The 26,249-nt window shown below is 44.5% G+C and overlaps 1 protein-coding gene across 1 annotated transcript in view; it reads right to left on the bottom strand.

Annotated features, from left to right (window-relative positions):
• The window catches only part of SETX (senataxin), a 251,608-nt gene that overhangs the window by 80,107 nt on the left and 145,252 nt on the right, over positions 1-26,249 (bottom strand). The window contains 5 exon segments of the mRNA XM_077486163.1: positions 1,989-2,060; positions 4,271-4,377; positions 6,797-6,898; positions 9,815-9,962; positions 24,996-25,163. Coding sequence (XP_077342289.1) covers positions 1,989-2,060; positions 4,271-4,377; positions 6,797-6,898; positions 9,815-9,962; positions 24,996-25,163 — 597 coding nt within the window.

Below are 26,249 nucleotides of genomic sequence, written 5' to 3'. Positions count from 1 at the left end.
AGACGTTTTACTGACCAAACTTAGGTGTGCAGTCAAACGCCCTGGGGTGAGCAGATTCAAACAGGGGGAGCACAAGTTTGTTACCTTGTCAACTTTGGAGCACCATCACAGGATTTTGCTTTGCCAGTACAATGGACATTCTTAATTTTATTATTTAATATGTTTGATCGTATCGCTTTTTACCAAGTCATTTATACACTATGTGTGTCATATCACATTTGTTACTTCAATATAGTGCGGCACGTTTCATTTGTTATTGTTTTAATTTGTCAGCACAATGGACATTTCAAACATCATGTTATGTTTAATATCATGCACGGTTTGCACCAAGATATTCATGCATTTTGAGTGTCATATCACATTGGTAATCTTAATATAGGGCGGGATTTTATTTGTTTTTATAAGTAAAAGCAGATCCCTGTTCTGACAGGGGAGTACAGAGAGATCTTCTGTTCCTCAGGAATGGTGATCTCTCTGTATTCCCAGTCAGTCCACTTCCCCCACAGTTAGAAACACCTCCCTAGGACACACTTAACCCTTCGATTGCCCTCTAGTGTTAACCCCTTCCCTACCAGTGTCATTTATACAGTGACCAGTGCATATTTTTAGCTCTGATCACTGTAATAATGTCACTGGTCTCAAAAAAAAAAAAAAGTGTCAAGTGTTTGACCTGTCTGCCGCAATGTCGCAGTTCCGCTAAAAATCGCTGATCATCACCATTACTAGAAAATAAAATAAAAAATGCCTAAATCTATCCCCTATTTTGTAGATGCTATAACTATTGTGCAAACTAATCAATATACACTTAATGCGATTGTTTTTTACAAAAATATAGAATACATATTGGCTTTTTTTTTTCTGGTCTTTGTTTATAGCGTAAAAAAAAAACCGCAGAAGTGATGAAATACCACCAAAATAAATCTCTATTTGTAGAGGGGAAAAAAAAAAAGACATCAATTTTGTTTGGGTACAATGTCACATGACTGGGCAATGTGTTAAAGCGCCGCAGTGCCGCGCCTATGCTTGAAAACACAGATTGCAATACACATTACATATTGCCACGCACAATGGAATGAGAACAAGCACCAGACCTCCTCGGGAACGCTAAACCGATGACCAATAGGGCTTTTACAGTGTTGCCCATGAAAAATAAAGGGTACTGACACGTTTAAGGTTTGACATGTTGGCCATCTATTTACTCGGTGCAACCTCTGCTTTTAGATTTTACCAAAAAAAATATTGTAATTTATTGCGTTTTTTTGTCCTCTAATTTTTAATGTTTTGTTTACTAAAACGCTGTTTCCTAGACCTTTGCAGTATTTTTCAGGTCTGCTTTCAGAAGATTTATAATATTTGGGGGGGTTTATGTAATCGTCAAGCCTAAAAAAATTTTTTTAAACATGTGCAGAAATGGCTCTGGTTATGAAAGGGTTAAAGTACAAGTTAATGTTTGGAGACATGTTAAATCTGTAAGATGTGTTCCTTAGGCTCGTTCACACAGGGGTGACCCGTCAGGCGACTTAGCCGCCTGACAAGTCACGTCCTGCTCTATGCAATGGAACCGTTCTAATCGGAGCGACTCAAGTCGCTCCGACTTAGAAAAAGGTTCCTGTACGACTTTTGGGGCGACTTGCATTGACTTCTATACAGAAGTCATTTCACAAGCCGCCGCTAAAGTCGGATTCCCGGTCGCCTGAGGCAGTCGCGCTGCAAGTCGTGCTGCCTCAGTGTGAACGGGCTCTTAAGCAAAAACTGGCTCCCAACTTTTTTTTTTTATCTGGCTCCTAGATTCAAAGCAAATTTGTCAAGCCCCATCCTAAAATATAATTTGAGATGTGTGTATATATCTAAATGGATGTTCGAAGCAATCAAAAGCAGTCATCTAACCAAAGAACAGTGATTTGTTGCTGACCTGAAACATTTTTTTTTTTCTGAGAATGAATCAGCATCAGAAAGGAAGATTTCATTATTTTGTTTTATGTGCTTACCTCTTTTAGCACATTGGCCAAACACTGCCTCTCCCTGGTCAGTTTGGCTATTTTCTGATCCAACTCTTCACACTGTTTCAAATTAATTATTGCAGAATCAGTATTACTAAGGAAAGGGTCCAGACAACAATTAAAGTAAATCAGCAGTTTGCTAAGCTTTCAAAAAACACTGCATCAGTATATGTATATATATATATATATGTATATGTATTGGTTCTAAAGCAAGATTGCACTCTGAAATTACATCTTCCATGGTAACCACAGCATTCAATCTCCACCAGAGCCCAGCTTCTGGACAAACCTTCAGTATAAGACAGCATCAGAGTAAGTGCCAAGGAATGGTTTCTTGGTGGCATAAAGGGTGAGCAAACCGTGAAAAAACAAGCACTGGGAAGAATATGGTAGAACTATGAAGACTGTTGGATTGCATTGGGTTATAGGAAAATGGAGGGATGATAGGGGTCAACAGAAAGGATGAGAGGACATAGAAGGAGGAACCAGAGGATGAGGGTTCCCCTCACTTACTGCCACAGTGACAACAGTTTTACCAGGCAAAGTGAAGGAAAATCTGTACAGGGACACGGACAAGAAGCTGACAGAGGCATCCCAAATTCACTGCAAGAGAAATGTTTATGTCAAATTGCTGATGAAGATCTTCCCTTACTTTCTGTCTAGTAAAACCATCGTCATCTTCATGGTGAGTGAATGAAATCCATCTAAAGTGGCATCAGATCACAGTAAACTTGTTTGGGGTTCTCATGACTATCTTTCTCTCTCCCCCACCACTAAATTTAAGGAACTGCAACTTAGCAATAAAGGGTGAAGCAGCAGCTTATACTGTAGGCACAATATCAAATAGGCACAGCAGCTCAGATTGCCCGAAAGTCTCTCGTCTTTCAGGGGATACAACACTAAGGATACAACTAGGGTCGTCAGGAACTGCTGACGACATCGGTGTGCCCTTCCCTGTCGTGTTTGTCCCAATCCTCTTTTTTGAAGACATTTACCAGCCACAAAAAGAGAGTACTTGGTTGTAGTATTAGAACACCTCAGAAGGGAGACCCTTTAATAGGGCTCTCCAATCCCCTATGTAACAATCTTGCTTAGGACCTTTAGCCTGCTAAGCAACACCTGGTAACTCACGTGACCCGGGTAAGGAAAAATTAACCAATGAGTGTCTGTTCAGAGCCTGCTCTGTGTCCCACAGCTGCCTTCTGGAAGCACTGCATATGCTTGGCCTACACAGCTTAAATAAGCTTGGTGTGCCCCAATACATTCTGTGCGTGCGCATGTGGTCCCGGCGAACGGGCGTGGCAGTATTCGCGTATGCCGCGAATCCTCACGCACCCAGATAAAAGGCTACTGTGCATGTGCGACAAAGCCGCATGTGTCATGGCTGCCAAACAAAACAAAAAGCCAGACACAAGTAGAAAACACTTGCAAACACCCAAAGCTAATACAAAACTCCCCCATATGGTCACCGCACACAGGTGTCCAAGCCTCTAGCTGGCTTGACTGATTGTTACAATCACTAGGACACCCCACAATAATAAGCAAAGGGGTTTCACTTACCCATCCAGGCGCAGGGCTGCTTAGAAACCAAGAGCCCAATCTTCACCCTTCACAGCGGGTTGGGCTTGGAGCCTGAGGTCTGAGATTGGTGACAGAAATGCTCCATGGAAGTAGGAGCAGCAAGCTGTTCAACCTTTTTTTTGAGTGGCAACAGGAGAACTCTTACCGATAGTCACCTTCTGGATGTAAACATCCAAAAGAGGACCAAGCAGTCTCTTAAAAGAAATGTTCTACATGCTTAGGTTTTTAGTTTTATTTATTACCACTGATTCTGTACTTTTTAAGACGGGTAGTGCAGGGCAGTCATCTAAGCAAACCTGCATTTTTACCTTGTGTACTTTTAAAGTATGCGTGTGTGTTGTACACTGCATTACTACCCATGCCATTTGCCTGTACTAGATAAATGGTATTTTTGATAAATACAGTTAGGCTGGGTTCACACCTATGCGAATTGGATGCGGCTTTTCCCCCATCCAACTCGCATAGCAGGATGATGCGACTGGCTCTCTATGGAGCCGGTTCACATATCTCTGAGGTGGCAGAGCGCACTGCACTGAAACGCTGTGCGTCTTTGGCTCAGTTTCAGGGCCAAATTAAGGCAAAGATTCTGCCCCGATTAGTCCCTGAACCAGAGAACGGGGACGCACAGCGTTCATGTGTGGTCTGCAGCCGGTTCCAGCGTGAACCGAGTCTTAAACGACATCACTTACTGTGTTCTTGTAACACCTTTCCATAGCTCTCTGATGGGATAATTCATCCAGCTGTTTGTCCAATGCTTCCTTCTGCTTGATCACAGCGAGATCCTGAGAAGCTTTGTCTGAGGAGAAAAATTATAGACTGTAAGCTCCTGTGGAGGAACTCTTTTTCAAGGTCTGTTGAATTAATCCTGTTCAGATTATTATAATTTTCTGAATCTGAATTAGTATATGGGAAACCTTGGCTAAGAAAAATATTGTTGCTCTCTGCAAACGGAGATAGATAACTCCATTTCCATGGTAAATCCAAATCAAAAACCATTTAAAAAAAAAAAAAAAAAACTCCTTATTTTCCTCAGGTAATGTATTTCTTTGTGGTGCCTTTATCTGCATGCTCTGCAACATCACATTGTTTAGGCTCCAGTGTCTAAGCAGCCCCTCCAAAGATAATCCTCAGTCTCCATGTCCTCTTCAGAGACCATCTGATACTATTCACATAGAATCCAGAGATAAAATTTACTTTCCAGTATCCATAAACCCATCAAAAAAAATACTCTCCAGGAATATAGGTCATTCCTTTAGAGACCATTCTTGCTCTCAGTTGTGCAGGGCAACTTTAAATACGAGCCTCACTCTCCAGTGTCCCCCTGATGAAGACCGTATCAATGCTCACCCCACATTCCCCGCTTACTGAGCAAGATCCATCTTCTTCCCCACAGAAAATAGTCAGCGAGTACAAGGCACCCATTTATTGCTACATATTTTTTTTTCTATTACATTGATGGTATAGTATATACCTGGAAAGAAAACTGGTTACAAGAGCGCATCCAGTGGGTAGTGATAAATGACAAATTTCCTGAATGGTCTGGTTGTGGCCGGGGTGCCCACAGGCGCTATCTTGGGACCAAATCTGTTTGACTTGTTCATAAATGAAAGAGGTGGTTAGAATAAATAGTTAAATCTCAGTGTTTTTTTTTTTTTTTTTAAACATCAGAAAACTAAGCAGGGCCGTAACTTCAAAGTTGTACTAAAAGTGCAAGACGACCTGATTAAAATAGAGGGGCGAGCAACTATATGGTAGATGAGGTTTAATATTGAAAAACATTAAGTTGGGAGCTAAAAATATTCAATAGGGGGGAAAACCCTCAAGGGGAATTGAGGATTGAAAAGATCTAGTAGATCACAAGCTTAAAGAGAAGTAAACCCTGATGGGTTTACTTCTTCTTTGATTCCCTGCAAAGGTAAAGCATAATGGACTACTATGCATCGCATAGTAGTCCATAATGGGTCACTTACCTGACACAGCAACCAGTGAAGTCACCGCTGTGCCCTGTAGTTCCGAGCGTCCATCTTCTTGGTGGGTCTCGCTGCTCCGGCGCTGTGATTCGCCGGAGCAGCGATGACGTTACTCCCGCGCATGCGTACGGGAGCCGACACTCGCGGCATATCGCCACAATCTGCGGCTTGCCCAGTGCGCCACCGTCTACGGCGCATGTGCCATAGACAGCGGTGGCTGTCTTCAGGCAATTATCTCCTAAACCGTATAGGTTTAGGAGATATTTCTTGGAGCTATAGGTAAGCCTTAATCTAGGCTTACCTGTAGGTCAAAGTGGTTTGTAAGGGTTTACAACCACTTTAATAGCATGCGATGCCAAGCTGCAGTAAGCAAGGCTAGTAGACTATTGGCATGCAACAAAAAAGGGTATTTACTCAAAGGGATAAAACCATATTTCTACCATTTTACAAAACCCTGGTTCAGCCACTTCATAAAGTGGCTGTAAAGGCACAAGGTTTTTTACCTTCATGCATTTTCTGTGCAGCAGCCCCCTCCGGGTCCCCTAATACTTACCCGAGTCCCTTTTCGATCCAGCTATGTCCACGAGAGCCTTGCCACTCCAGGGACTCACACTCCTGATTGGCAGCAGCGGTAGCCGTCTTTCAGCTATAGCGTGGACAGCAAGTGGTTAAATAAATACCACCAAAAGAAAGCCCTGTCTAAAAGAAATAAAAAAGTTTTGTTTGGGTACTGTGTTGCATGACCGCAGGATTGTCAAAGCACGACAGTACTGAAATCTGAAAATTTGCCTGGCCAGGAAAGGGGTAAAAATAGATCATTATTTGTTTTAGCCTTCGTAAAACCATTTTGGGTGGGTCAAAGAACCGTTGTAATGATCTCCCTCCCAGCTATACATATCCTCAAAAAGCAGATACGCTACGCCTCAGGAGAGACACAAAGCAGCAAGGACACACCACCTTTTACACAGAATTCATGGGAAGCTTGTGCAACTCTCAGCTCTGAACAGCCTGTCATTTAAGAGAGCAGGGGAAGTCAACCCCCATATTTTTCTTGTTTTGGCTTTAGTCTATTAAGAACAAAAAGGATTGCAGGTAATAGGGAGTTCTTCAACATGTCATACTAAGCTCAAATAATTAGTGCTTGGGATCCTTATTCGATTTATTGATCAGACTGATCTTTGTTTTTCAGGTTTACAATCAATTTAAAAGCCAGTTTTCTTGCAATCATATCACCACGGCACTCACTGATTCTGTAGTTCACTTGGCAGTCCAGACTAAATTTCACAACGTCCGAAGAGATGGTCTTCTCGAAACCCAACCTGACCAAGTTAATGTCACCACAGTTTCCTTGAAACACAAGAAGAAGAAAAAGTAGAATTAGTTTCAACCTATTCTTGGTTCTTCATAAAGCTATACTAATCCATGATATGCGTGTTCTTTCAAATGTGTGCAACATGGCTTTATTGAGTAATGTTTTTCTCTATAAAAATGTAGCATTTTAGACATCCTGTTTATGAGTTTGGGGGAAAAAATTATGTACCGTTTCATATCATTTTGGAGACCTGTATAGGCTGATGTCTAGAAAATCAGGAAGTTTGTACTTACTGTAAAATCCATTGAAAGACACTGGAAGTCAAATACTGTCAGGTTATACAAACCTCTATGGGAGGATTAGTAGGACACTGGTAAAAAAAAAACACCTTCTATACCCTGCATATGTCCAAAAAATGCCAAGCCCTCATTCACCTGCCACTATTAAAGGTCAAGTAGCGAACGCTATACCTGGAACAATTTTCCAAAAGAAAAAGATTTCATCCCACAAAGTTGGCATGACCAAATGGGTAGGCAGCAGAGGAAGGTAGAACCTAACCACAAATTAGTGAGCAGGGTTACAGCCCTGATGGGGCTGAGGATGAGCTTAACGTACCAAAAAGGCTACTTGGGGTGAGCTCGAGGAGGAATCCTGCTGAAAAATATAACCTGCCTAAACTTGAATGCAAGTTTTACAGAACTAAGAATGCTGCAGAATGCCCAGATCCAATGAAACTGCAGAATCTGTGGCACAAAGAACAGCAAATAATATTTTCAAGAGGGCATCTAGAACAGTAAAGCATGCCATACACAGGTCCTTCATGAATCCTCAGATTAGCCAAGGAAAAGGGGTCAAAAACAAGGTGGACAGTTCCCAATGGCAACCTTAAAGAGGAGGGCCAGTTTAAAAAAAAAAAAAAAAAAATTTAAAAGTGAGCAGCTGCAAGCACTGTAGCTGTTGACTTTTAATAAGCACACTTACCTGTCCAGGGCACCCGCGATGTCGGCCGCCCAAAGCTGACCCGTCCCTCGGCTCCGCCATTTTGGCTAAGGGAAACAGGCAGTGGAGCCTTGCGGCTTCACTGCCCGTTTCCTACTGCGCATGTGCGAGTCTCGCAGCTCTTTGTGAATGGGGCGCGCTGTGTTCTGGGACACAGTTCCCAGAACACAGCGCAACCCATTACCCAAAAGATGCCGCACGGAGGAGAGAAGACAGAAGATCTCCTCGGAGGAGGAAGAGGCAGATTAGGACGATGTGCCTAGCAACAGGCATTTCTGGTAAGTTAAAAAAAAAATTCCATTTTTTTTTCCGATTTTTTTTCTAATTTTTAATGTTTTTTTTTTTCAGGGTGGCCCTCCACTTTAAAGCATTCCCTGTTCCTGACAAAAGACATCTGAAAACACCCGGTTTTAGCTGCAGATAGACACAAGGCCCTCTTTGTGACATCCTTCACTTGCAATGCAGCTTCTGAAATCTACTTACAGTGGATGTAAACCCTCACATATACCCAGTGAAATGAACAGTCTCGGGTGATACACAGGGATGAAACAAATCTCCATACGTTTTACATGTAAATCTGCGGTCTTCAGCTTTATATACGATTTAGAAAGTTCAGATCTTGTTAGGCGATTTTCTCCCTCTTCAACATTGCAGTGAAGCTTGGGCCTACAGCGAAGACAACTGATTGGAGGAAAGGCACACACCCCCTCTCCTCATGTGTAGAGACTTTAAGAGCCGATCCTTGAATAGTTCAGGGCTCTTGTAATCCATTTATAGCATCCTCCCCAACACAAAACTCTGTCTGCTTTTATCATGCGTGTTAGAGAACTTGTCAGTACAAGTTGGAAGGCATTGGTTTCTGGGGGAATAAACCTTAAACGAGACACTCGGGAATACAAAAAATGAACAATCTTGCTCATCTAGATGGTTGCAGCACTGATCCCAGCTGCAGCTGTCCCACCAGCTGTACACCCAGACCTGACCGATCAAAGACGCATAATAGCCCAGTTCTCCGCATTCAGACTGCAGAGAGCCAGTGACTGGCAGTCGCTGGCTCAGGCTCCCAGTGGTGTGCCAATAGGCTGAGCAAGCTACTGGTCCAGGCATCTGGCTGAATCCAGTCTGTAAAGTTGGGACCTTTCCAGAGCCTGGAAAGGCTGAGTGACATCATCTGACAGTGGGTTTTAGCCAGTATCAGAGTCGCTGAATGAAAAAAAAAAATATCAGTTTCTCTGAGAGGTGGTCATAACTAGTTTACCTAAAATATTATTTGTTCATTGTCATTTTTTCGACAGTCTCCTAATCTTGTCTAAGGGAGCACAAGCAGGCATCACTGGTTGGTGCTTGTCAGGGGAAGCAAAGTCTGTATTCAATATAAAAGAGGACTTATAAATTCCTCCATCTACACAAACAAGGTGGGTGAAGGCAGCCCCATCACCAGGACATTGTATTCCCACCATGGGACCAAATACTATCAGAATACACGGATCATGGCTGCAGCTGTTGATCCACAAGTTTTTTTAATTTGTCTGTTCAACAGAAGTCAATCTAATGATCAACTTCTGTTAATCAGGAACAGCCACACACATAGAAATTCGCCCATGAACCAGATAAATGTTGGCCTGTCTATAGCCAGCTTAACCTACATATGATGATACAACAGAGCATTCTGACACTAAACTACAATGCATGGCCAATTGTAATCAAAAGCAGCCACTTATACTAAATTCCCCAGCATGAGCAAAAGATTTATAAACTATAACTAGGGGTCTATTTATAGAGGCAATGATGAGCCCTTGATGCACTTTTCCACGTATTCACAATAATATTAATTTAGAACGCTCTTCTGCCACTGACAGGTTATGTTGATCTGCAACTGCTGCTGTGCTCAAAGCCAATCTGCCATTACAAAACTAGAAATATCTACATACAGCCAGATGAGATAAGCCTACCCAAAGTATTCTTCTTATCACGACATTTTTCCTTGAACACCAATATGATCTTCTTCATCAGATCATCCAGGGCAGCGTTGGATGGGGCACACACAAGTATTCGGTTTCTCTTGTTCTTGGCATTGAAGTTCTGATCGGGAATATTACTCTGTAGAGACGAGACAAGATCACTGTTACTGTTTTTAGAAAAGGTCTATAATTTAAGAAAAAAAAAGCATAAGTAAAAAAGTTAATTTTATTTAAGATCCTACATTATGGGAGAAGTAATTCTGGTACATTGAGAGCAGAAAATCACCCAATAGCAGTCAAACTGAAGAGTAGGCAACACAGCAATAAAAACACTACTAGGCCCCCAAAAAACACAACAGCTTAATAGAAGAGGCTTAAAATAAAGTCTACAGGACAGCTTGAAAAACTATACATCTGAAGCTGAAAACAAACGAGGCCTGGATATCCGCCTGGTAAAACAGAATGAAAGCGTAAACAGAAGACCAGGTGGCAGCCTAGCAAAACAGAAACTGATGCCCGATGCTGAAAAGTCAAGGAAGTATTAACTGAGCTAGTTAAATGCACTTGAAAGGGAAAGTTTTGAATGAGGAGCTGCTGAATCAACCCCTAGAAACAGTGGGATGAGAAGGGTGTTTCTTGTGGGAACCTTTAGGAGGGGAACAAAACAGTCAGACTGTCTAAAAGGAAGCTGTAGTTGAGAGAGACTTGAAGAACATGTACCACATCCAGAAAGTGGAGAGAAATCTTGGAATGTCATGAAGGAAATGGAGGTGGGAGAACAATATCCTGATTAAGGAAAAAGGAGGAAACCACCTAGGGAAGAAAAGAAGCCTCAGGCCCCAAGACAACCTGGTCTCAGTGCAGCACAAGAATAGGGTTAAGGCCATGAAACACAGTAACTTACATCCATAAAATGTTGTGAATGTATGCATTGAAGACCAAGTTGCGGCCTTACAGATCTGAGCCATGGAGGCCTGGTGACGCAATGCCCAAGAAGCACTAACTGCCCTGGTAGAGTGCGCTTTGACATGGAAAGGGGGAATCTTGCCCCTTAAATTATGTCTGAATTATAACCTGCCGAATCCACTTAGCGACAATCGATTTCAACGCTGCCTGTCCTTTCTTAGGACCCTCTGGCAGAATAAATAAGGATATCCAGTCTTTCGAATCTGAGCAGCTGTCTTTACTGCACTCACCACATCAAGACAATGTAGTGACTTCTCTTCCCTGGAACATGGTTTTGGAAAAAACCATGGCAGGACAATATCTTGTCTCTGGACGAGGGCGTAACACCACTCATGAATAATCAAGTATGGCTCTTTACAAGAAAGAGCAGCCAATTCTGAAACCCTCCTTGCTAAGGAAATAGCAACCAAGAACACAAGTTTCCTTGTCAGAAGGACTAAGGGAATATGCTGTATTGGTTCAAATAGCTGTTTTTGTAACACTGACAAAACCAAGTTCAAGTCCCAAGGGCTCAAGAGAGGTTTGACTGACGTATTAAGCCACATCACCTCTTGCATAAAACCCCAGACTAAAGAATGTGTAGAAAGTGGTCTCTGAAATAAGACCAATAAAGCCGAGACTTGGCCTTTAATATTACTCAAGGCAAATTTCATCTCTACCCCTAATTGTAGAAAGGCAAGAATTCTGCCTAGGATATACCTCTGAGGGTGCCAATCCTTGGATTAACACCAGGAAACATAAGCCCCCCAGACTCTATAAATATAAAGTCCTGGAAGCTGTCTTCCTTGCATTAATCAAGGTAGAGATAACTGACCCAGAAAGCCCACGTTTCTTCAGAATGTGTGTTCAATAGCCAAGCTGTTAAATTTAGCATTCGTGAGGTAGGATGGAATGACGGCCCCTGTGAGAGTAGGTCTGGCCGTAGTGGAGAGGGACCATGGACCCTCCACTGCCATCTTTACGATTTCTGCATACCATGACCTTCTGGGCCATGCTGGTGCTACCAGAATTACCTGCTTTCTTTCCAGCTTGATCCTGCAAAGAATTTGAGGCAGCAACTGAATAGGGGGAAATGCATAGGTCACTGAGAACTGATCCCATGGGGTCACCGATGCATCTGTTCCGCATGCGAGTGGATCCCTTTTCCTGGACACAAAGTTGACTAACTTCATGTTGACTCTGAATGCTAGATCTACGTCAGGAGTCCCCCACCTTTGGCAAATAGACCAGAAAATGTCGGGGTGAAGAGACCATTCCCCCTGGAATAACTGCTGGCAACTCAAGTAGTCAGCCTGCCAATTCTCTATTTCTGGAATGAAGACTGCCGATGGGCATGGATCATTCCTTTCTGCCCTGGTTAGAATATGATTTACCTCTCTCTGCGCTAAGAGACTCTTGGTGCCCCCTTGGTGATTGATACAAGCCACAGCCGTGGCATTGTCGGATTGGATCCTGACAGGACAATCCCATAACCTGTAAGTCCAGGTCTTCAGAGCCAGAAACACTGTCCGAATGTCTAGGTACTTTCAGCTCTTGATCACTGTCCCTGGACAGTTGTCCTTTCTATTACTGCTCCCCAGCCTGAAAGGCTGGGATCTGTCGTTACCACTTTCCAGATAACTAGTCTGAAGGATTTTCCTTTCAGCAGATTCTGGGACAACTGAGGTTTTGGGACACCCTTGGGGACAGCCACATTGGCAAGTCTAAGCTTGAATTGTTTAGTTCCAAGTAGACAGGATATTGTTTTGCAACAGTCTTGAATGGAACTGGGCATAGGTAACCGCTTCGAATTAAGTCCCTATGTTTCCTAGCAACCTCATACAAAGGCGAATGGAGGGATCACCTTTTGACCTGACCATCCACACTGGCTCTCTTATGGAGTTGATCTTTGCCCGAGGCCAGAACACCTTTTTCTGGACTGTATCTATGATCAGACCCAAGTAACTCCAGCCTTTTTAGCAGTTTTAAGGAAGATTTCTCTAGGTTGAGAATCTAACCCAAACGTTCCAGGTAACTGGTTGTATTGATCACACTTTGCTCTAAACGAGCCACCGACTGGTCTATTAGCAATATATCATCTAGGTACGCCAAGACTGTTATGCCTTGTGCCCTTAACATGGCTGGATGTTGAGCCAGAATGTTTGTAAACACCCAGGTGCTGTAGCTAGCCTAAGGCTCGGTTCACACAGGGGGCGATGCGAGGCGACACGACTTGCCGTGCCGCGACCTGACAAGTCGCCCCGTTCTGTACTACGGAACCGTTCTAAGAGGAGCGACTCGAGTCGCTCCGACTTAGAAAAAAGGTTCCTGTACTACTTTTGGGCGACCTCGGGGTGACTTGAATTGACTTCTATACAGAAGTCATTTGCAAGTCGCCGCTGAGGTCGCGGCAGGTCGCGGCGCGGCAAGTCGTGTCGCCTCGCATCGCCCCCTGTGTGAACCGAGCCTAAAGGGCAAGGCTACAAACTGGAAATGCTGCTGTTCTACTTCGAACCGCAGAAACCTTTGGTGAGCGGGAAATATAGGAGCATGCGGTTATGCATCCCTGGTGTCGATAAGACACCAGAAGTTCTTCTCCTAGTAGGATCGAAACTACTGACCTGATCGACTCCATGCGAAAGGAGCAGATCTTCAGGAATGGATTTAGATTCTTTAGATTTAGAATGGGTCTGATACCTCCAATTGGTTTCAGTACTGTGAAGAGGTTTGAATAAAACCCAAAACCTTGCTGTTCTGTGGGGATCTGCATGATCACCCCCTGAGCCATTAATTGGTCTAGTGCCCCAAACAGGTTGCCTTTTCTCTGGATCTTAGGGAACATCTGACCTCAGGTGGAAAGTCCTGAAATTCCAGCTTGTACCCCAGAGTTACCGTGAAGATGACCCATCTGTCCTGAATTTCCTCTTACCAGACTTATGAAAACTGCAGAAGTATTCCACCCACCCTGTGGAGGGGGGGGCACCTCTTCATTAGAGGTCGACCGATATATCGGCCGGCCGATATTTACTGTTTTTTAAATAATCGGCATCGGCCGATTGTGCTGATAAAAAGCTGATTTAGAACTACAGCAGGACTTTGAAATGACTTCTGTAATTGAAGTCAGTGTAAGTTGCCTGAGTCCTCATAGAAACCTCTTCCTCCTCTCTGGGCAGGCTGCCAAGAAAAGAACAGAAAGATACAATGTTTACACTTGAATGAATGAAGTCATCTCTGTGTGTAGAAGTTCTCAGTTTAACCATTTAAAGACTAAATCTTTTCTGACACTTGTTGCTTACAAGTAAAAATCCTACATTTTCTGCCAGAAAATCACTTAGACCCCCCCAAAAATTATATATATTTTTTTAGCAGAGATCCTAGGGAATAAAAAAGCGGTTGTTGCAATATTTTATGTCACACGGCATTTGCACAGAGGTCTTTCAAATGCATTTTTTTGGGAAAAAAATACACTAATTTAAAAAATAAAAATAAAATAAAAACAGTAAAAGTTAGCCCATTTTTTTTTCGTCCAAAAGTTTTGACTACCTGTTTTTATTTAATATATAGGTTTTTGTTTTTTTTATCTAAATCATACATACAAGTAAACTGATTGGAGGTTTGTTTTGTTTAATAAATGTTTAAATGTAAGAAATTTTCTGTATCACTTATGAAGACTGCTTTCACACTGAAGCGGGCAGGCGTTGATGGTAAAACGCAAGTTTTAGCGGCTCTTTACCATCATTTTAGCGGTGCTATTTGGCTGCTAGTGGGGCACATATAACCCAGCTAGCGGCCAAGGAAGAGGTTAAATGCGCCCATGAAGCACTGCTGCCAAATCGCATTGCATGCGCTTCGGCAGTGGTGCCCATTCATATCAATGGGCAGGAGTGGTGGAGGAGCGGTATACACCACTGCAAACGTGCTGCTTGCAGGACTTTTTTTTTTTTTTTTAAGATCCTGCCATCGCATCGCCTCAGTGTGAAGGCACTCTGTCTTTCACACAGACTGCAGGGGAGCCATTTTGCAGGCACTTTACAGGCGCTATTTTTAGCCCAAAAGTGCCTGAAAAACGCCCCAGTGGGAAAGGTGTGTTAGATCAAGGGGGATTAAAAAAAAAATAATAAAAAAGGAAAAAAATAAATAAAATAAAATCGGCCTAACATATCGGCCCAAAAAAAAAAAAATCGGCATCATATATCGGCCGCCATGATTTCTAAATATTGGCATCGGCCAGAGAAAAACCCATATCGGTCGACCTCTACTCTTCATGATGAGGCTTTAGGATTCTGCTTTGTAGGTTTCCGGCCCCAGGACTTCTTTTGAGCCTAGGCCCAACCCTGAGGTTTTCCTCTCGAGTCTGATGGCGGAGGCCATCGCCACTGCCTAGAGGCAGAAGCCCCTGGTGCAGGAAAAAGCCTGTTTAAATGAAGGGTGTTTATACTTTCTTTTGACTGGCAAAAGAGTACTTTTCCCAGTAGAAATTGTTTGGATGGAGGGGCGTGGCTTGATGGTGAAGCGAGTGGCTGCAAAGAAACACCGCTCCGGCTCCCAACTGCTATCCTACTGTTATCCTGTGTCCGATCTCCTCACCAAACGGCTCAAAATATTCCCCACAGTGGTGGGCACCCAGCAAGCTGGCTGCAATGGTAAAATACGGGCCGCCCTGGCCCCCATCCATGGCGGACCGACTGGCCGGGTTCCGGAGGGAAGATGGTGCCGGCTCACAGGCCGGCCATGCGGGCAGTCATCCTCCTCTGCAAAACGGAGTTCAGCAATGGGGGTGAGTGCCTCACATGCAGCTGTTTCTTACAAGCAGACCCCAAGCTAGCACAGGACCCCCAGCTATTGCAGAACAATGAGCTAACACAGGATTCCCAGCAGCTTGTTGAAAATGACCAGGAAGAGGTTTCTCCCCCTAATGAACCTACGCTGGCTACCATTATGCTGGCCATCCAGGATTGCATCACTCTCTACTCAAATAGCCTCTATACTTATGGCTTTCTCACTCCTGAAGCAGGATGTCCAGAACCTACGTGATAGAACTGGTGACATGGAGGAACGCATTAGCTCTCTGGAAGACCCTGTGCACCCACTCTTAGTTAATATGTAGGATACTACTGGGGAAACGGCAGCCTTTCGTGCCAAAATCAATGATTTCGAGAATCGTTCGGGCAGGAATAACATTTGTTTTGTCGAGCAGAGGGCTCCCAACCTGAAAAATGTATTTATTCCTGGCTGAGACATTTTCGGCTCAGACGCACCTTTGTTCTTTTATGTGATCGAACGAGCACACCGCACCCCTCCCCGGCCTCCTCCACGCTCCATTATAGCATGCATACTCAACTTCCAGGACAAGGTAGACATTCTAAGCCTGGCAAGGGAGAAGGGCCCGTTCAAACATAATGGTAACAACATTTCGATTCATCCTGATTTTTCAGCTGAAGTCCAGCGCCAACGTATCTGCTTCTCAGCCGTGAAGTCCCGTCTACATTCTGAGGGACTGTCATACGCCATGCTTTTACCAGCTAAGCTGCGCATTATCCACGATGGGAAAGCCCACTTTTACACTAACCCTAAGGAAACCATGGCATGGCTGAACGACCGCTATGGACCCACAGCCAGACGCAGAGGTAACTGACAGCAACATTTGTTCCTTATACCCGGCTTACCGACTGAATTCCTAATATGGATCTAAACTCTTCTCTCTACCTTGTGCTGTGGCTATACCACTATAACCGGCCGCCTTTACCACCCTGCACATATACTCAGTGATTATCTGGACGTTTAACCTGAGCACCAGGAGACACAGTTTATATAAGTTCCAGACCTTCTCCTGAATCCAGAACGATCCTTCAAAAGGACCTGCCTTTCTTTTTCGGCCACGACGGAGGCCAATGGATTCCTATACCCCTGCATCCGTGTGCAACACATCCTAGACCAGGACATGTCGTCTTTTCTCCCTTCGCTTTTTGCTTCCAGTTGGGAGCCACACAGCTCTCCACGCCACCCCCTCACCAGTTAGTGGTGAGGCCATGGAACAGTTTGCACCCCCTTTGACATTAGAGGGGTTTTCTAGTTTCAGGGATCCGAGGCTCGTTAAGTTGGGGATGGCCGAGCGGTTTTCTACAGGGGTTAAATTTTTGCTTCTTTGTTTTATTTTTTACTTTTTTTTCCCCTTTTTAATTTTCTGTAGTTTTCAAAGTTCCTGCACAGGGCAGTCTATTGGTTTGCTCTGTCTTATTCATTGACAGCTTATACCTATATGCAGACAATCATATGCAATATAATGTAGATGTGCTTGAATATGTTCAGGGTGACACGGCCTATCAGGTTTTAGACGTGATTGCACTTATATATGACTATGTTACAATGTATAACTTAGAATGGCGAAACCCTTAAGGATAGTGTCATGGAACACTAGGGGTATAAACGCACCCCAGAAGCGGTCCCTGGTTTTCTCAATCCTAAAACAAATGCCGTCCGCATATTATATGCCTTTAAAGAGACCCATCTCACTGGTACTAAGGTGAGAGCTCTTAAACGCTCATGGCTGGCTCAATCATATCACGCCACCAACACAAATTATTCCAGGGGGGTCTCCATATTACTAGCTAAATCCCTCCCAGCTGAAACCCTTGAAGTCAAGTCAGATCCAGATGGGAGATTATACTTACCGTACAAATCTCTTCTGTGACATTTACTCTCAAACGTTTATATTCCTCCCCCTTTTTCAGTGGAAATTTTATCCAAATTGTCACTTCAATTGCTGACTAGACCCCCTGGACCTCTACTTTATGTGGGTGATTTTAATGCCATACTGGACCCAGCTAGGGACCGCTTGGGGGGGTGGGGGAAGGCCATTTCCCTCTTTTGTAGATTGGATGCAGGTTTATGACCTTACGGAGGTGTGGCGCTGGAAGCACCCAGACGAGAGCCAGTACTCTGGTCACGCAGACTCCTTCCGCACTATGTCTCGGATTGATTTAGCTTTTGCCCCGGCAAACACTCTTCCCGTTGTTTTTGCGGTTTCATACCTGCCCAGGGGTGTCTCGGATCATGCTCCTCTCTCTGTGGACCTTGCCATCCTTTCGGGCTCGGGCCCTCCTACTTGGCGTTTGAATTCCTACTGGCTGGAGGATGAGGTGGTGCAGGGAGAGTGCGGGAGAGGTATCATGGGCTACTGGAAAGACAATTTGGGAACAGTGGACCCATCCATTGAATGGGAGGTCTTTAAGACCACATTGAGGGGCACCTTTATGTCCATCACTGGGGTCTTGCTGGAAAAATAATAAGCAACTTGCGGAGGAAATGGAAACTGACATGGTGCGGGCGGCATGGCTTCAGAAGCACGGAGAATATGAACTCCGTTTTCTAGACCTTACACAAAAGCGAATGTTACATGCTGCTCAGAAATAGTTTGAGCACGGTAACAAAGCTGGACGTTTTATGGCATATCTAACCAGACCGGACCGACCCCCCATATCTATCCCACGTATACTTACTATACAGGGCCAAGTCAGTGACACACCTGGGGATATCATGGAGGCTTTTTTAAACTTCTATCAACACTTACACACCTCCAGAGCGGACTACACCGAACCTCAACTGAATGACTACCTAGCGGATATTTCTCTTCCATCTCTCTCGATTGAACGGAGCACTGAGTTGGAGGCACCTATCACGGTTGAGGAGATTGCAATGGCTATCTCACAGATGCCAGCACACAAAACTCCTGGTATGGATGGCTTTCCAACCGAATGGTATTCACGGTATAAGGATTTGCTATGCCCATATCTACTGCGTACCTATAACAAAGCATTAGATATCAGAGTTCTCCCCCCTACTATGCGAGAGGCCTTGATCGTACGGCTACTAAAACCCCGTAAAGACCCACTCAAATGCGATTCTTACCATCCAATATCCCTTATAAATGTGGATGTTAAGATACTGGCCAAAGTACTGGCAAATCGTTTGAATGCCGTAGTATCGACCCTGGTCAATAGTGACCAGGGGAGTTTTATAACTGGAAGGTCCACCAGAATGAATATTCGCAGACTATTCCACAATTTGCAATACCCACATGATTGTCCCCCCCCCACACGGGCCATTATATCCCTGGACACATGTAAGGCATTCGATAGCGTGGAATGGCCATACCTCTTTCAGGTATTAGAGCTATATGGATTTGGCCCCCCATGTGGTGGCATGGAGAAAGCTCCTCTACACTTCCCCACAGGCCCGCGTTCGGGTTAACTCCTCGGTCACTGAGTCGTTCTCAATAACTAGGGGCACAAGGTAGGGGTTCCCACTGTCCCCACTCCTGTTTGCCCTGGCCATGGAGGCATTAGCAGTGCGCATCTGTTCTTCCACAACCATTGAAGGTCTTCCTATTGCCTCCATGTAGGAGCGAGTTTCACTTTATGCGGATGACACCTTGGTGTACCTTGCTGACACCAACGTGTCACTCCAATCATTGTTAGTGGAGATTAATTAATTCAGGAATTTCTCAGGCTTCCGGGTGAATTGGGACAAGTCCAGTCTTTTCCCTTTGGACTCGGCTGCGATTTCTCAGATTCATCCGGACTCCAGACTGCAGGTGGTGTCCTCCTTTAGGTACCTCGAAGTTCTAGTACAAGTGCCCCTATCCACATATAATCACCAATAACTTGGACCCACGATCAATTCGCTTATACAGGAGCAAACTAAACAATGGATGGACTTGCCTCTAGATCTTATGGGAGGGCAAATGTACTTAAAATGATCTACCTACCAAAATAGCTATATATTCTGGCTAACTCCCCTTGCAAAATACCTAAATCTGTTTTCAAACGTATAGACACAATTTGTACCACGTTTTTGTGGAATGGCGGCTCCCCTAAAGTGGCACTTGAGACGCTTAGGTTGCCGTCACATTTGGCGGGCTTGGCCTTTCCAAATGTCTTCCTATACTATTTAGCGTCTCAGCTGGTACATATTCATGACTGGCTGCAACCAATCTTGGCAAATGCCTGAGGGAGCCATTCCCTACAGAGGGAGCCATTGCATCTTCCATGGAAACTCTTCATAACATTGTCTATAGAGGCAGAGTTCCTCCTGGACCAGGCACCTCCATGTTGGCTACATCCCTTTCAATTTGTCGATATATCACTACAAAAATCTCCCATTATGCATGGTCGACGTCCCCAATAACCCCCTATGGTTTAATCCCCACCCTACGGGAGCTATGCTCCTTACCTGACCCTAACCGCTGGTATTCCAATGGGGTAAAATATCCAAACTCAGTTTGGCTCCCTGAACGACCCTACTGACCTACCACCACTTGAGAAACTGCTGAGACAGCCTGACCCCACTAAACTTATTTCTGCTTACTACATTGTTCTAATGACAGATTTTAATCACAGATTTAGTAAGGCCCAGGCCAGATGGACCTCCATGGACATATCGCTCACAGAGGATGACTGGACAGAGTTTAGTGACACGTACAAGACCTCAGTTATCGCATCATGGGATCGTATCATACAGCTAAAGATCTTTCATCAATCTCACCTTACACTGGCTAGATTACATAAAATGGATCTGATGCCTACGGCACGATGCTTTCATGGCTGTGGCCAAGATGCCGACTTTTTACATCGTTTCTGGTCCTGTCCTGTGGTTCGGGACTTATGGGTAGCGGTAGGTTCTTTCATCTCCTCAGCTATAGGCCTCCCTAACATTGTTCATCCCAAGAACGGGCTTCTGGGCATTTTTGGTGACATACAACAATTCCACATGCCAAAAGACTACTACGCATTCTCTATTTCTATGTCAAAAAAGCTATACTGCTATCATGGAAGGGTACACAGACCTCTCTAAAAACCCTTTGGTTGAAATTGGTTAATGATGCTATACAAAAACTTACTTTTGAGCTTAGGAAAAGTAAAAAAAGTTTCATAAAATTTGGGCTAGATGGCTGACTAGCCCCCTGATCCTCTGAAAACAAACAAGTACATACTACAGATTGCTTATAGGCTGTGTCACAGCACAATATACCACTTTTAGACTGCTGCCGCAGTTACTAAGAATTGATCGCTAGCTGAAATTATGTACCAAGATACTTGTTAGATTGCTGTATCACCATGTATTTTTAATTGTATGAGCCTAATGACTGCCACCATATGTCTGACCGAGTGTTTTCTACGATTATCTGTTGTCTTTTTGTTTTGTTGTTTTTCTTTTTTGTATGTATGTTGGTTTGTGATAAATCCAATAAAAATATCTTAAAAAAAAAAAAAAAAAAAAAAATAATTGTTTAGATGTATTTGTTCAAATCATCCCTAAATAGCTGATCCCCATGAAAAGGGGACCCAGTCAGGAGCTCTTTTACATGGCGCTTCGGCTGACAAATTTTCTTTAACGATAGGATTGTACACATATGTACGTGCATAAGCGTAAGGCGGGACACCTAGTGAATAGAATCTTTAATGGCATCTAGGGCAAAGCATAATACTTTTGGTAGTATGCGCATTTCACAGGCATGTTGTACAGGAACCTCTTTAAGGGTCTCTAAATTGGTCCTTTAGCGATTGAGTTGAGGCTGAATAACGGCACCTACCAGGGAAAAAGCTGATTTTAACAGGAATTACAAAATTTTATCTGTTGGATCCTTAAGCATTTGTGCACTGTCTACTGGACAAGTTAGACTTTTGTTCACACTGGAAATTGCAGCGTTAACTGCTGGTACCTTCCATTTTTTGGTGAATTTCTCCTCCATGGGATAGAGAAATGAAAATCTCTTTGGAAGAAGAAAATGCTTATCTGGGTGATACCATTCAGCGTAAATAAGCTGTTCTAGTAATGCATGGACAGGAAATGCACGCAAAGGCTGTGAAGATTTTAGGGAACCCAAGGAAGAAACTGAGCTTTCAGCAGACTCTGTTAGGGGTATCATGAAAGTAGAACAAACCATCTCCGTAAGATTGTATCAGTAATTTTTCAAATTGCGAGGCTGAAAAAGGTTCATCTACCATCGTTTCCTCCGCAGAGGAATCATCAGTTTGTCTTTCCTCCTGATCGTCAGAGTAACCCCTCATCCTGTGCCCACTGTTCATCTTGCAAAGGGCCTAAAGTGTGGGAGGCGGATCTAGCACGCTTCCTATCCATTTGAGTGGAGAATGGGATTAAAGCCACTAATCTTCATTCCAGTCCTTGAAGGGTGGAGGAAAAGACATCTTCAGTCACGTATACATGGGCCGAGATGTGAGAAGCAGATGCACCATCAATTTGTTCCAATAGCTTTCCTTGGCTGACCATAATTGGTATTTTAGGAGAGGATGAGAGTGTGACTGGAATTCCTAATGCCTGAGGGTGAAACCTTTAGTTTTTTGCTTCTTAGGGTGTCTTTTTTGGTACGCATAGTCCTAAGCACAAAAGCAGAGGTACCATTAAATTGCACTACTTGCTGAACAGTCGTGACAGAATGATGGCATTAAGTTCAGCCTAGTGCTGGGAAAAATTTCCTCCCTTTATCAAGAATGCCAGTTGCAACCCTTACGTGCCCCATCGCTCCTGTGTCCTTGTGTGCAGCCTGCTTGCTTCTTCTTGCCATCAGTGGAGGAGACACTGCTCCAGCTGATTGTTAACCAGTTTGCCGTGCGTCCTTGTGGACGTTACACAGCACCGTGCCTAGGCCCTGCCCCCTCCTTTAGTTTGGAAAAATATTCTCACACGCATGACTGACACGGAGCTTTACAGTGAAGACGACAGATTAAGGTATGTGCATAGACTCCCTCTAGTGGAGATTTACGGCATTACAACACTTTTTCCCTTAAAGAAGAAATTCACTCCCTTGGACCTGTAAAAAGCACCCTGCCAGGAAAAGCTTTTTTTAGGTAATGTAGCATGACCCAAGTCCTCGGTCACAGGGGCCAGTCCTGCAAAGAGGCATTACAGGCAAAACCTTATGCTTCGTATAGGAGGCCTGGGTAGCATTCACTTTGGCCTCAGTGGCACTCAGTGGCACTTTGGATGGATCCGGTCTGTTGGAGGCTATTTAAAACCAGCATGGTTCCCTACTGGAACTCCTCAAAGCACATCTTCACCTTAGGCACTGGCGAAAAAACCAATGTGCTGGAAGGAGGAGGGGTTATATAGGGAGTGAACTTCCTGGATTGGGTATACCAGTGTCCATCACCTGAAGGAACCTATATACCCATTAATTACTTACTCTGTGTCCCATGATGTATGATAAAGAAAATATTTTATTTTTTTTTTCTATTAAAATACACAGACTTTACAAGCAATCACTTTAAGGGTGAGCATGCCCTTTACCCATCAAGTGGTTTTCAAGTTAGAGCAAGCCACTTGCAGATCTACAGTGGTTAATGACCCCTATTTACCCAAATTTCCTCTTATAGAAGAATAGTTCTGACAATAGCTCTCAGGTGGGACCCATGACCCTTTAAGGTACTCCCAGTCTGCATAGAGGGTGTAATGGAAAGGTCTGTACAGCTGTAGGAAATCTGAAAGAGCCAAAACTGAGAGACAGCAGGTTGACCCTCAAGATGTGAGGTAGTACCTTACTGCATCAAGAAGGCCTGAAACAACCGCTTGTAGCTTTGATGTGACAGACTCCAAAACAGTCTTTTCAGAGACAGACTTCTGGAAGGGAAGCTCAAAACTAGACTCTACAGGGGGCGCAGCTGGAACACTCTTAAAACCCAAAAAAAAAAAAAAAGACCTCAATTGTACATATATGCACTTAAAGACATGCATCAGGGTCAAGCTACGCAGGAAAACAATGATTGCACTACATGCTAAAAATTACCACATATGCAAGGGTGCAAGCAAAAATTCTAGGGCCATAATCGATAAGAAAAATGCAAAGCAAACCAAAAATGCAACATAGAGCAATTGTACTAGTCCTTTGTGTAGTGGCTGGATTTTCCTTCATGTATCTTGTTTTATTTGCATCTGGTAATCCTAAAAACACCACACTCTCTGTCCTTGGGTGGCTACATCATGCTGTAATTATGGCGGTAATCATGGTAAAATGGGTAACATATTGAGTCTGTGTGCCCTAAAAGCAACCTCAGTGTATTTCTTTACAATTTGCTTTTGATAAGTAGTTGCACAAATATCTTCATACCTCAAAAACTGCAATTACTACAAATTTTCCAGATTCCCTACTTTCAGAAAACACGTTTGGAGGTTTTATAAAAAGGTGCATTTTTATGTCTGTGCAAAAAGTTGCAAAAATGGTTCAGGCAGTGAAAGGGTTAATGGAAACAATAAGGCTCGGTTCACACAGGGGGCGACACGACTTGCCGTGCCGCGACCTGCCGCGACCTCAGCGGTGACTTGCACATGACTTCTGTATAGAAGTCAATGCAAGTCGCCCGAGGTCGCCCAAAAGTAGTACAGGAACCTTTTTTCTAAGTCGGAGCGACTCGAGTCGCTCCTCTTAGAACGGTACAGAACGGGGACGACTTGTCAGGTCGCGGCACGGCAAGTCGTGTCGCCTCGTGTCGCCCCCTGTGTGAACCGAGCCTTATGGCTGCATGTCAATTTTAAAATCTTTAAATTCAAGTTTTTTTTTTTTTTTTTTTTAAACAAGTTCTTTAAAAAATTGTTAAACAATTCTGTGTTATTAGTGCAGGGTATGCACTAATAACAGAATCATCAGAGCATATATTTCTGAATAGAGCACAACATTAAACATTTGCCTCTAGTTCTCTGACTGGAATTTTGAATGCCACCGACTCAAAAGGGCAGGGAGAGGAAGAACTCACTACCGACTTAACACTTGCCTTTAACTTCCAGTTTATCACGTGTCAAGGAGTAAAGATGAGCTTGGGCAGCTTCTCAACTCATCTCTAACCCAAACGTACACATTTTTGTACTCCAGTGAACTGCAGGCCAGGTCACTCCCTGCCCCACAGCTTACATGAGCTGCAGGGAACGACTCTGCCTGCAGCTCACTGAAGTACAAAAAAGGCATGAGTTCAGGTTAGAGATAAGTTCGGAGGATGAATTACCAATTTAAAATAAACGAACCAGTACATACACATACACACACATTATAAATATATATATTATAAAATTAAATATATATAAAAAAGGTAACAAAAACTCATGTGCAATAGGTTTATAAATGTAATTGTCAGTCTGCACCATATTCAGTTAAGAAAATAATCAAACCACTACACATTCCCTTTTACGTAAAGTTTGATAGAACTGAAGAGAAAAGTACCTCCATGAGAATTCTATGGAGCAGGCCAACAATAGTCTTTGATTTTCCAGTGCCAGGAGGTCCATGGATCATACATATTCTTGGCAATCGGGGGTGCTGTGTCACCATAGCAAAGGCATTCTCAATGGCATTTCTTTGGTCATTGTTGTACTCTCTCGAAATGGGAAGCTGAGAAGGAGCAGGAGGATAAAATTAGGGAAAAAATTTTGATGAGAAATAAAATTTCTCAGAGAGAGGGAGAGGGAGGGAGAGAGAGAGAGAGAGAGAGAGAGAGAGAGAGGGGGGGGGGGGGAGAGAGAGAGGAGAGGGGGGGGAGAGAGAGAGAGAGGAGAGAGGGGGGGAGAGAGAGAGAGGAGAGAGGGGGGGAGAGAGAGAGAGGAGAGAGGGGGGGGAGAGAGAGAGAGGAGAGAGGGGGGGAGAGAGAGAGAGGAGAGAGGGGGGGAGAGAGAGAGGGGGAGAGAGAGGGGGGAGAGAGAGAGAGAGAGGGGGGAGAGAGAGGAGAGAGGGGGGGGAGAGAGAGGAGAGAGGGGGGGGAGAGAGAGAGAGAGAGAGAGAGAGAGAGAGAGGGGGGGGGGAGGAGAGAGGGGAGAGGAGAGAGGGGGAGAGAGAGGAGAGGGGGGGAGAGAGAGGGGGGAGAGAGGGGAGAGAGGGGGGAGGAGAGAGGGGGGAGAGAGAGGGGGGGGGAGAGAGAGAGGGGGGGGAGGAGAGAGGGGGGGAGAGAGAGGGGGGGGGGAGAGAGAGGGGGGGGAGAGAGAGGGGGGAGAGAGAGGGGAGAGAGAGAGGGGGAGAGAGAGAGGGGAGAGAGAGAGAGAAAGAGAGGGGGAGAGAGAGAGAGAAGAGGGGGGGAGAGAGAGAGGGGAGAGAGAGAGAGAGAGAGGGGGGGGGGGAGAGAGAGAGAGAGAGGGGGGAGAGAGAGAGGGGGGAGGGGAGAGAGAGGGAGAGAGAGGGGGGAGAGAGAGAGAGAGAGAGAGGGGGAAGAGAGAGGAGAGAGAGGGGGGAGAGAGAGAGAGAGAGAGAGAGGGGGGAGAGAGAGGGAGAGAGGGGGGGAGAGAGAGAGAGAGAGAGAGAGAGAGAGAGAGAGAGAGAGAGAGAGAGAGAGAGGGAGGGGGAGAGGAGAGAGGGGGAGAGAGAGGGGGGAGAGAGAGGAAGAGGGGGAGAGAGAGGGGGGAGAGGAGAGGAGAGAGGGGGGGTAGAGAGGGGGGGGGAGAGGGGGGAGAGGAGAGAGGGGGGGAGAGAGAGGGGGGAGGAGAGAGG

This window comes from Lithobates pipiens, unplaced genomic scaffold (assembly GCF_037356315.1).
Source record: "Lithobates pipiens isolate NorthernLeopardFrog02 unplaced genomic scaffold, aLitPip1_a1.2 Scaffold_1, whole genome shotgun sequence".
Lineage (NCBI taxonomy): Eukaryota > Metazoa > Chordata > Amphibia > Anura > Ranidae > Lithobates > Lithobates pipiens.
This window is presented reverse-complemented; position numbering and strand designations above follow the sequence as displayed.